The sequence below is a fragment of the Sander vitreus genome, chromosome 11, assembly GCF_031162955.1.
Source record: "Sander vitreus isolate 19-12246 chromosome 11, sanVit1, whole genome shotgun sequence".
NCBI classification, from domain to species: Eukaryota; Metazoa; Chordata; class Actinopteri; order Perciformes; family Percidae; genus Sander; species Sander vitreus.
Genome location: NC_135865.1, coordinates 31,555,797 through 31,568,353, shown reverse-complemented (window position 1 = coordinate 31,568,353; position 12,557 = coordinate 31,555,797). Strand labels below are relative to the sequence as shown.

Sequence of the window (12,557 nt, the reverse complement as noted above, 5' to 3'; positions counted from 1 at the left end):
GTCAGGTGTGGAGTCTCAGGTAGACCAGGGACAGTCAGGTGTAGAGTCTCAGGGAGACCAGGGACAGTCAGGTGGAGAATCTCAGGGAGACCAGAGACAGTCAGGTGGAGAGTCTCAGGGAGACCAGGGACAGTCAGGTGGAGAGTCTCAGGGAGACCAGGGACAGTCAGGTGGAGAGTCTCAGGGAGACCAGGGACAGTCAGGTGGAGAGTCTCAGGGAGACCAGGGACAGTCAGGTGGAGAGACTCAGGGAGACCAGGGACAGTCAGGTGTAGAGTCTCAGGTAGACCAGGGACAGTCAGGTGTAGACTCTCAGGAGACCAGGGACAGTCAGGTGGAGAGTCTCAGGCAGACCAGGGACAGTCAGGTGTAGAGTCTCAGGGAGACCAGGGACAGTCAGGTGTAGAGTCTCAGGGAGACCAGGGACAGTCAGGTGTAGAGTCTCAGGTAGACCAGGGACAGTCAGGTGTAGAGTCTCAGGGAGACCAGAGACAGTCAGGTGGAGAGTCTCAGGGAGACCAGGGACAGTCAGGTGTAGAGTCTCAGGGAGACCAGGGACAGACAGGTGGAGAGTCTCAGGGAGACCAGGGACAGTAAGGTGGAGAGTCTCAGGTAGACCAGGGACAGACAGGTGTAGAGTCTCAGGGAGACCAGGGACAGTCAGGTGGAGAGTCTCAGGTAGACCAGGAAGACAACACAAGGGTTAACATGTAAGGGCTAATCACCGAGAGGCAGGGCAAATACTTTATTAATTATGCTTTTTCTTATTCGTATTGCATGCTTATGAGATGTATACTCTGAGCTCATCTCCCTCAGAAAGTAGTCCCCTTTAGAACTACGGTGAATAACGTTAGCTCAACTGTAGCTAATTAGCTTCTACAGCAACCACAGTCGGGGTCAGTTGTCACTGTCAGTCTGTCCTTCTGGTGGCTCGTCCACTCGGTGCAAAACCTCGATAGCAAAGGCAGTCGCCTTTTTGGTGTTTGATTCAAGGGCCCCGTCTTCAATGGTACGCAGCTCCTCATCTGTCAGATCTCGTTAACGGGGACCCTGGGCCTTGTCTTTTTCTTTTTGTCATTCCGTCGTCCTCGTCGCTCTTTAACCAGTCCTCAAATGTCTTCCCTCCTCCAAATATATTAATATTGACAATGAAACACTGTAATGTTTAGAACTACGGCGAATAACGTTAGCTCAACTGTAGCTAACGTTAATTAGTTTCTATAGCAAGCACACAAGGCTGCATCTGATCTAATAGCAGTGTGTTTAAAAAAAGTGAATAATGCTCAAAATCCTTAGAAGATCTTTTAATTCCATAATATCAATGCATTGGGAACACTGAACATTCATCTCCAAATCAAAACATGACCAAAAGTGATCAAGGTTGTGTTATATCTTTACAGGAAGTGAAGAAAAAGGAATATTAGGCCATTTTTCTTTACAAACTCAAACATTTACTGTATAAACTGAAAAATGTCTCAAGGGTTTGCTTCACTTTGAATCACTGCACTAATATTTAGTTGCATAACCATTATTTCTGAGAACTGCTTCACATCTGTGTTGCATGGAGTCACCTGTGAACAGGTATTCCAGCCCAGGACCATTGGACTACATCCCACAATTCCTCTGCAGTACTGGGTTTTACCTCAGAAACAGCATTTCTGATGTCACCCCACAAGTTTTCTATGGGATTGAGGTCTGGGGATTGGGCTGGCCACTCCATAACATCCATCTTGTTCATCTGGAACCAAGACTTTGCTCTCTTACTGGTGTGTTTTGGGTCATTGTCTTGTTGAAAGACCCATTTCAAAGGCATTTCCTCTTCAGCATAAGGCAACATGACCTCTTCAAGTATTCTGATGTATTGAAACTGATCCATGATCCCTGGTATGTGATAAACAGGCCCAACACCACAGTATGAGAAACATCCCATAACATGATGTTTGCACCACCATGCTTTACTGCAGGGGTCACCAACCTTTTTGAAACCGAGAGCTACTTCATGGGTGCTGAGTCATACGAAGGGCTACCAGTTTGATACACTCTTCTGAAATAACACATTTGCTCAGTTTGCCTTTAGTTATATATGTCATATAGTCATCTATGTGAAGACACTGATCACGTTAATGATTTCTCATTATCAATAATTATCAACAATGACTAAACAAGGTGGGAAACAGATTTTCATTTTTAGAACAGGCCGGAGGGCTACTCATGTGGTCCTTGGGGGCACCGTGTTGGTGACCCCTGCTTTACTGTCTTCACAGTGTACTGGGGCTTGAATTCAGTACATGGGGGTCGTCGGAGAAACTGTCTGCGGCCCCTAGACCCAAAAAGAACCATGTCTGCTCTCATCAGTCCACAGAATGTTGCCCCATTTCTCCTCTGGCCAGTCAATGTGTCCTTTGGCACATTTCAACCTATTCAGTACGTCTTTTTTTTTCAGCAGTGGGACTTTGCGGGGGCTTCTAGCTGATAGCTTAGCTTCACAGAGCCTTCTTCTGATCCTAACAGTACTCACAGGTAACTTTAAGTCTTCTTTGGTTTTCCTGGAGCTGATCATTGGTTGAGCCTTTGCCATTTTGGCTATTCTTCAATCCATTCGAATGGTAGTTGACTTTTTTCCCACGTCGTTCAGTCTTTGGATGCCATTTCAAGGCATTTGAAATCATTTTGGCTGAGCAGTCTATAATTTTCTGCACTTCTTTATATGTTTTCCCCTCTCCAATCAACTTTTTAATCAAAGTCTGCTGTTCCTCAGACCAATGTCTGGAACGACCCATTTTGATGAGTATTTCAGTGTAAAATGCACTATAACCAGCATGCACAACATTTGCTTCCTTCCTTCCTTAAATATGGGCCATAACTGACACAGAATCAATCACCTCACTAACTGAACACAACACTGCTATTATTTTGAACATGCCCCTTTCAATGACAGACTCAATTACCCAGAATGAGCAGCATCATGTCATGACTGTTGGGTCTGGTGGTTTTCTAGGACTCTACAACACTTACTAGTACATTATTTACCATGTAGAAATATCACTTCTACCAAAACATTTGATTTATGAGGTTAGTGATGTTGGACTGCTATTATTTTGAACACAACTGTATATATTTTGTTTTTTACTTCCCCTCCAAGAAGAAAGCCAGACAAAGCTTAATTATGCACTTGTAAAATGACAATAAAGGTTCTATCTATCTACCTACCTACCTACCACAAACAGGGACACAGACACACACAGACACACACACAGACACACACGTGCATGCATTTAAATAGATACGTCATGGCTCATGCATAATTCCTAAATCCTGAATTTAGTGATGATTTGAAACATTTGAAATTAATGGTAACGTTTAAATGTTTTTCCGTTACAAGGTTGTTCTATCTAGTTATCTATTACTGCCAGCGCTGTATTTACCTCTTTATATAGACTTCTTTTTCTACCAAAATGTTTTGCGCTGGTCAGGGGGGTACAGGGGGGGTTAAAAAAAACTATTCAAAGGGGGAACACTACTGAAACAAGTTTGAGAACCACTGGATTAAAAGATAACTTTGCAAGTCAAAAAATAACAATGTGAAGACAACAAATCATGTAAAATGTGAACAAATCAGTTTATTTCAGTTCAAAGGTGAAATCATCTCTTTATGAAACTGTTATTTTGTTTAATTCTCTAAGTGAAAGAATACATACATCAAAAACAGTCCATATGTTCTCATGGCAGACAGAAAAACAGATGTGGAATTAAATATAAAACGGTTAAAAACCCTCAAACCCAACAACAGAGTTCAGATCACTCCGTCTTAACCCTAAGCTAAGCTAACTGGCTGTAGCTTCATAACTGCGTACAGACGTGAGAGTGGTATCAGTCTGAAAGTCTAACTCTCAGCAGGAATTTGCTTTGACATGTTAACACTGCGAGCGACGGAGGTTTAAACAGAAGATTAAAGTTCATTTTCCTCCGTTTGAGACATCTGAGTCAAAGCGAGTTAGTTCTGTGTTGCTTTCTATCTGTGAACACTGATATTAAGGTTTTGTATCCGGAGTATTCTGGGATACCGATGTCCACCAGTAGTATTTGTGGGTACGTGATGTGTGCTGCCTGCACGATCCGATATGCGCATAAATACGTAGTAGAAAACGTGACACTATTGGTATCACGCATGCGTTCAAACACCTGACGGCCAGGCGGCTCAACTGGCAGCATATTTCTGTAGGCTACATTTTATGCGGGTCTGTTTTATAAAGATATTTAAATGAAGTACTTATTGTCACTGATCCAAAACAGCGTATCGACGTCCGTGTCCTACGCCTTGGCCACATTGTTATTTTTGTGACGTGTAGTGCGGGGATGTTGTGATGTTTTTAAATGTAGCTTAAGCTATGCATTACGAGGTGTTAGCGTGGTTGCCAATCCAAAATAATAAAGGAGTTGTTACATGTTACATGAACATACACCATTATGGTGGATTGAGGTCTGAGTCTCTCTGTCACTGCAGACCTTCAGTGTCCTCCACGCTCCCCTTTGTGATTCATCGCTATATGGTACTAGGCCCACTTAACTTCGAAACCAACGCCAGAGCGCTGTGAAATGAATGAAATTCCCGCGGTGCAAAGGTTGCGCAAGCGTGGAACAGATGGTGCCGTCAGAAAACAGGATCATCATCTACGCATGTGCGAACGTCTTGCGCATGTCGGCTCGTGCAGGCAGCGCAGATCGCGTACCGACAGTATTAATACATCCTAAACTTCTTTTGTTGAAATCAAGAGCTAGCTAACAAAATAACGTTGCAGTAGTGACATCTAGCGGCAGCAGAGGAGATTCAGCGGGACGAAAAACATGAAGGAAGTAAATAAGATGTCAGTGAGAGAAAAAAAACAATTTAACCTGCTTAAAGTGTGTGTGCTTGTTAATTGGATTAATATACTTTGCAAAATGATTAACCTTAAACATTAATTCATGATGCAAACCCAATATGGGTATCTGCATAGCAAAAAGAAACATTTTAACGCACGCACACACACACACACACACACACACACACACACACGTTAAATGGCAACCTGTTTTACGCATCTTTGTTCTGCCAGTTTCCAACAATAATAGTAATAATGCTAACAAGTTGACTGTTCGCTAAGCCCCGCCGTCCTTAGTTACTGTTGCTACACCACTCAATCTTTCTGTTCTCGAACGCCACACGTACAGCTTACGGTGATAACGGCGGCAGATTTACCATCAAAATTCGTAGTGGTTTCCTCCATTTTCGACAGAAGTAAACAAAAAGCAGCTTCTCGTTTCTAGCGGCAATTTATCGTCGTAGCTAGCTAGCTAGCTTATTAAGCGAAGGTTAGCTCTATGAGTTGGCTAAAGCTAACAGGTCTCAGGTATTCTCTGCTGTTGATGATGTAGAAAACATGGAAGTAAAGAATCAGCATTGTTATATTGCATTGTAGAGCTAGTTAGCTCAGTATTTTGAGTATATAGAATCGTGTTTGGCTGCTTAGCTTTCTTACAGACCTGTTGGTGGTTTCGGATTATACGTTTTTAGTTTTAGCGTTGGAACTGTCTCCATTTGGACTTCATATTAGTTAAAAGTCGGAACAACAACTCGGAAACTCGGGGAAGATTTTGGTGCCGACTTGCTGACTTGACATCATGCGTGTCATCAGCATGGCGGGAAAACTAGGTGCTTTAGCAACGTTACCAAACTTCTCATTAAAGGTGCTCTAAGCGATGTTGGGTGACGTTACTTCTTGTTGACGTTCGAAGTATTGTCAAACAAAACGAGGCTAGCTCGCCCCTCCCTCTGCCTCATCCCGTCCCCTGCCTACGGTGCTTCCTGAAACAGTCATGAACACGCGTCGTGGAAGTAGTCTATGTGCTAACGCTGCTGGGGTGAGGGCTCAACCAACTCCTTCTTGTCAGTTATTGGCTGGAACGCTGTTTGTTATGTTTGGTGGTGCAGGTTGGCACAGATTGTTTTTGTTGGCGTTTGTGAAGCCTTGGCTGTCTACTGAGACCACGTTTATTTTTTTACAGTGTGTTCAGAGGACAGGCAGCTAGCAGATAGTGAGGAGATGTTTTTTACAGTGTGTTCAGGGGACAGGCAGCTAGCAGATAGTGAGGAGATGTTTTTACAGTGTGTTCAGGGGACAGGCAGCTAGCAGATAGTGAGGAGATGTTTTTTACAGTGTGTTCAGAGGACAGGCAGCTAGCAGATAGTGAGGAGATGTTTTTTACAGTGTGTTCAGAGGACAGGCAGCTAGCAGATAGTGAGATGTTTTTTACAGTGTGTTCAGGGGACAGGCAGCTCGCGGTTAGTGAGGAGATGTTTGCTGTATGTAACAAGAAATGTTGTAGCCTTAAAAAAAAGGCGTGACATCACTTAGAGCTTTAATTCACGTGTTGTATATCAACTTTTTACTCAAATATAATTTTGAATGTGGTTCATTATTTGTACAACATTCCGACTTTCCGACTTGCGAGCACGTAAACACTGAAGTCAACAACTTTCCGATCTCGGAAACTCGGGCCATCCAAGGAGCACATGAATGCGCCAACTGAGCTGTCGTGCCTAGCTGTGATTGGACAACAGTATTCGGGAAGGCGGGGTTTAGCGAACGGTCATTTTTACAAATAAACTCATCACTTGCATTGATTTTCCACCCCAAACATCATTTTCTAAACAGAACAAAAACAACCTTTTCTAAAACAGTTTCTTGATGCGTCGAAATGAGCCGGACTCACCGTTGTAATTATCATCATGGTTTGGTAGAAAACACACACAAAAAATACTGAAAACACCAAAACCAGGAACCCAAAGCAGAGCAGTAACGACTCGAACCAGCCCCCGCCCCCCAACACACACACACACACACACACACACACACACACACACACAAAGCAAAAAGAATATATCAGGGTGAATATATTACTGTAACACTCCTTCTCAATCCATCTCATAGCAAACTAACCCATCTTTATCTAAAAATAGAGGCACAGCTAATCATGACACTTCTCATTTGACTTTTTTGCTGATTTACAATTATTGCTTTCTTATTCGTCTGGATCAACGGAAGTCCGCTGTTGGTTACAAACCCACAGAAGTTTCACTACAGGAGCAACAGTTTAGATTCTTAAAAAAAAAACAAAAAAAAAAACAACATAACTTAAATTGATCAGCAGTTCAGGACTTTCTGGGCAACAAGTACCTACAGTTCATTAATCGTTTTGGGTTTGGACAAAAAAAGGAAGAAGTGTAAATTAAATAACAGACCAAACAACGTTTGGACCCAGGAAGCATTCAGAGCCCTTTTAAAAAAGGAGTGGTTTGACATTTTGGGAACTATTCTTTCCAAGAGTTAAGATGGCTGCACGGTATATATGAAGCTTAGCTTGTTACTGGTTAGCTTAGCTTAGTTTAGCTTAGCATAAAGACTTGAAACAGGAAAACAACAAAGTTTAAAAATCCACCTACAAGCGCTTCTAAAGCTCACGAATTAACACTACTTTGTTTCATTTAAACAAAAACTTGTGTTTCCACAGGGGGTTATGTGCTAAACTTTGTTTTTGCATCTGCTGCATGCAACTTCCCTCGGGATTAATAGTTTTATCTTCTCTTAAGTCGTGACCTACCCTGGAAATCCAGACTTCTCGCGAGAGCACAATTGTAATTAGCTCGGCGAGTCCCTCTGGCATTCAGTAATGCTGCTCATTATCTATGCCCTGGTAGCCGAGCTGCACCAATCACATCGCTGTATCTGATATAGACGGGCCAGAGGACAGCTCAACAGATGACGACAGCGCTGCGACGCCCAAATCATTAGTAAACATTACAAGATGGCTACGGATCAACGTCAGCTGTTTGAAACGGCTTTGGTCGCTACAATGAATGATGTTTGACTGGGCTTTTTATCTAAAAGAGGAACAGAAGACAGCGCTCAAATGGTTCCTTTGCAAGAAGGACGTTTTTGCTGTTTTTTCGACCGTATACGAGACTTTAATCTCCCAGTTAGCTCCTCTGGTAGCTAAGAGATTAATCTACCAGTTAGCTCCTCTGGTAGCTAAGAGATTAATCTACCAGTTAGCTCCTCTGTTAGCTAAGAGTTTAATCTACCCAGTTAGCTCCTCTGGTAGCTAAGAGATTAATCTACCTGTTAGCTCCTCTGGTAGCTAAGAGATTAATCTACCAGTTAGCTCCTCTGGTAGCTAAGAGATTAATCTACCAGTTAGCTCCTCTGGTTCCGCCCCTCGAGTTGGGCCATTTTCATTACTCAGTGCCAGACCCTTAATCTTTTGGATTTTGGTCTGGATTTCCAGGCTAGTAGTCACATAGAAAACTAGAAAATAGTCTGTCACATAACTCACTGTACAACAACAAAGTATTACTTCTACACTTGTTTTTTTGAACAAACCAGATATATAACATGTTATTCAGTGGGCGTTAGAGGTGCTGCTTGATGGATTTTGTAATCTTAAAACAGAGACAGGGCCCCATAAGTGTGCCAGGCTTGGATCCAATTGAACAAAGCGTCAAAAACAGTGGAATTAAAACTCCCGGCCCGTCACGTGACGCCCCCTGGCCCAAAAAGACATCTGGAAGAATACGAGCTGAGCATGAAGGAATCTACAGACAGCAGCCAGAATGCAGCAACTTCAGGTACGGCAAAGGAAGGACAGTCACTGTTTACTTCATTAATGTGTTGACTGTGTTCATGGACTGAGGACGGGATGAGGACTCAGCAGAATCTCAACCAGGGGGTTCAGGATTCAGCAGAACCCCAAAAATCTGGATTCGGTGCATCCCCTAATCCATTCGGTCAGATAACATTTGGAATGTTTAGAAGAGCTGCACGGTTAAATCATTTAATCCGCATTCAAGTTAGCGGAGCACAAAAGAAAGTAGTCGGCTCTACGGGACACACAGAATGGAAGCAACACCAATTATTCAGGTCATTTTATACGAGGAATTTGAACTTATTCTGCTTCACGCGCCACTGGGCAACTCTCAGAGGAATGAAGGGGGCTCCGCCTCCAACGCTGTATCCAGTTGATCAGATATCTGTGTAAGAGCCAGGCTCCCCCCCGTTCCCAGTCTTTATGCTAAGCTAAGCTAACCTAAGCGTTATCTTCATATTGACTATACAGACTGGAGAGAGGAACATCTGACTCTCAGAGACAAAGCAAATAAGTTTAATTTTCCCAAAACGTTCCTTTAACGTTAAAATATTAAATTGGAGTTTTGAGGATTTCATCTGTGACCAGTGCATCTCAGGTGGAGCTTCTCTTTTGGCACAAACACAACATGACGAGTTTAAAAAAACAAAACAACCTTTATAGAAATGTAAGCCAGTACCATAATCTGCCTCTCTACGTACAGTGAACACATTGAACCTCTCTGCACGCCCGTTTTACCCTGAATGCATCCTGTCTGAACCGACAGTTGGACGTCTAGGCGTCGGTGTTCCCGTTCTCCTCCGGCTGCAGCTGCTCCTTCTCTGTGCAGTCCTCCTGCGGGGGCCGGACACGCTTAAAGAAACCCAACTGAGGAGGAAGAGAAGAAGAAGAAACATAATTACATGAGTAGGCTCGTTCCAGATGTGCAAGGCCCGCGCAGAGTCGATCCCCGGCGATCAACCGCCCAATGCATGCTGGGTAGATTTGTGTCCGACTTGATCCCAAGGCGCTCTGAAGTCATGCACCGCGGGGCCTCGATGACCTCACGAGATCGAGGCGGCCGCGGGTTTTAGAGCTTCGCTCTCCACCGACTGCGAGACCCAGGGGCATGCTGGGAAAACGCCTGGCTCTCAGCTGATCTAACAGCTGATTGGTTCAGAATCGACTCAACATGATGACGTTTTATATAAACTTTTCATTGCTCTTCAATATGAGGGGTTTTAATTGCTATTTGTCTGATTTAAAGGCTTATTGTGTACAGAACACGTGTGGCTGATAGTTACGTTTAGAAGTCAGAGAGACTAAATCTGATCAGATTACAGATCATCTCCAGTCTGTTATTAACGTCAGTAACAGATCATCTCCAGTCCGTTATTAACGTCAGTAACAGATCATCTCCAGTCCGTTATTAACGTCAGTAACAGAGCATCTCCAGTCCGTTATTAACGTCAGTAACAGATCATCTCCAGTCCGTTATTAACGTCAGTAACAGATCATCTCCAGTCCGTTATTAACGTCAGTAATAGATCATCTCCAGTCCGTTATTAACGTCAGTAACAGATCATCTCCAGTCTGGTCAGTAACAGATCATCTCCAGTCCGTTATTAACGTCAGTAACAGATCATCTCCAGTCCGTTATTAACGTCAGTAACAGATCATCTCCAGTCCGTTATTAACGTCAGTAACAGATCATCTCCAGTCTGTTATTAACGTCAGTAACAGATCATCTCCAGTCCGTTATTAACGTCAGTAACAGATCATCTCCAGTCTGTTATTAACGTCAGTAACAGATCATCTCCAGTCCGTTATTAACGTCAGTAACAGATCATCAAGTAGAGCTGGTTGTGCTCCCAGAGTTTGTTTCTCACCTTGTACATGATGAAGATGAGCAGCGCCAGCAGCAGCAGTCCTGCCAGCACAGCCAGAGCCACGACCCAGCCAGGGACCGGCTGAGCATCGTCCGCCAGCCACATCACCGACACACTCACCTGGAAACACACACACACACACACACACACACACACACACACACACACACACACACACACACACACACACACACAGACAGACACACAGACACTCCGCTTTAGACATTCATATATATTCAGTTATATATCTTATATATTATTCTAACATCTGATGATGTGTGTGTGTCTGTGTGTGCGTGTCTGTGTGTGTGTGTGTGTCTGTGTGTGTGTGCGTGTCTGTATGTCTCTGTGTGTGTGTGCGTGTCTGTGTGTCTCTGTGTGTGTGCGTGTCTGTGTGTCTCTGTCTGTGTGTGTGTGTGTGTCTGTGTGTGTGTGCGTGTCTGTGTGTCTTTGTGTGTGTGCGTGTCTGTGTGTCTCTGTCTGTGTGTGTGTGTGTCTGTGTGTGTGTGTGTGTCTGTGTGTCTGTGTGTGTGTGCGTGTCTGTGTGTCTCTGTGTGTGTGTGTGTGTGCGTCTCTCACAGTGGTGCTGTTGGACGGTAGCTCTGACACCAGGTTCTTGTACGGCATCTCGATGACACTGAAGGAGGCTGTCGATCGTACCACGTAAGAACGGTTCTGATTCTCCGCCTGAAAAGAAAGAAAGAACAAATCTCTCATCCACCATCACGGAAATCACACTGCTGATGTCGAGAAAAAAAAAAAAAACACGGCTGGAAAAAAGATCACCCCATCCAGACTGAGTTTGTTTTCTAGTGTCTATTATAAGGATTCAGTTAGAGCCGACCCTTATTAACCGTGAACCAACAGGTAACCACGTCCAGGACATAATGTATAATAAGAGCAACTTAAAACACAACTAGTTAGTGCAAAGTTAGCTCTAAAAGTTAAAGTGCTCATATTCTGCTCATTTTCAGGTTCATAATTGTATTTTGAGGTTGTATCAGAATAGGTTTACGTGGTTTAATTTTCAAAAAACACCATATTGTTGTTGTTCTGCTCATTGCTGCAGCTCCTCTTTTCACCCTGTGTTCAGGTCTCTGTTTTAGCTACAGAGTGAGACCTCTCACTGCTGGAACATCTTTGTTGGGAGTCGCACATGCTCAGTAGCTAGGTAAGGACTACATGCTCAGGACTACATGCTCAGTAGCTAGGTAAGGACTACATGCTCAGTAGCTAGGTAAGGACTACACGCTCAGTAGCTAGGTAAGGACTACATGCTCAGTAGCTAGGTAAGGACTACATGCTCAGTAGCTAGGTAAGGACTACATGCTCAGTAGCTAGGTAAGGACTACATGCTCAGTAGCTAGGTAAGGACTACATGATCAGTAGCTAGGTAAGGACTACATGCTCAGTAGCTAGGTAAGGACTACATGAGCTAGCTGTTTCTCCAACTTCAGTAGAACAAGGCAGGATTAGCTGGGAGACTTCTTCTAAACGAGGGAACACTTCCACCTTTGTGTGAATACCTGCAGAACAGGGACATGGAAGTAGTTCTTTTGGAGATTAGGGTGAACTAGTGTGTGTTGTAGCAGTGTTTTGCCATTCAGAACGAGCTAGCATGCTAACGGTTAGCCCCCTCGTCTCAGCTAGTGACGTAGAAAGCCGTGCAGATGTTGACCAGCTGACCCGGAGACTGAAGGCAGGACACATTCAGAAACCGTATCTCACTCACAACAGCATGGGTGGTTTTTTTTCAAAGTCTGTATGCGTGTGGAAGCAGGGGTGGGGGGTTCTGGGTCTGGGTGGGTCGGAGTGAATAAGAGGGGTGAAACGGAGGAGGAAGGGGTTCCTGGGGTTGAGGTGTCCTGGCGGCGGCCATCGGACGCTCCACGTTTTGTTTTGAAATGTAACAACATGGAATAAAATAAGTAGTGCAAAAAAAGGGGGGTAAGGTGCACAGTTCTGAGACGCTATATACATATTAAAAAAAATAATATGTTTTATATA

At 43.8% G+C, this 12,557-nt stretch overlaps 1 protein-coding gene across 1 annotated transcript in view; it reads right to left on the bottom strand.

The window, feature by feature from the left end:
• Nucleotides 1-3,595: 3,595 nt before the first annotated feature.
• Nucleotides 3,596-12,557, bottom strand: part of itgav (integrin, alpha V) — a 51,280-nt gene continuing 42,318 nt past the window's right edge. Inside the window, 3 exon segments of the mRNA XM_078262746.1 lie at nt 3,596-9,549; nt 10,551-10,670; nt 11,130-11,237. Of these exon segments, the coding sequence (XP_078118872.1) occupies nt 9,457-9,549; nt 10,551-10,670; nt 11,130-11,237 (321 nt within the window). The 3' untranslated portion in view covers nt 3,596-9,456.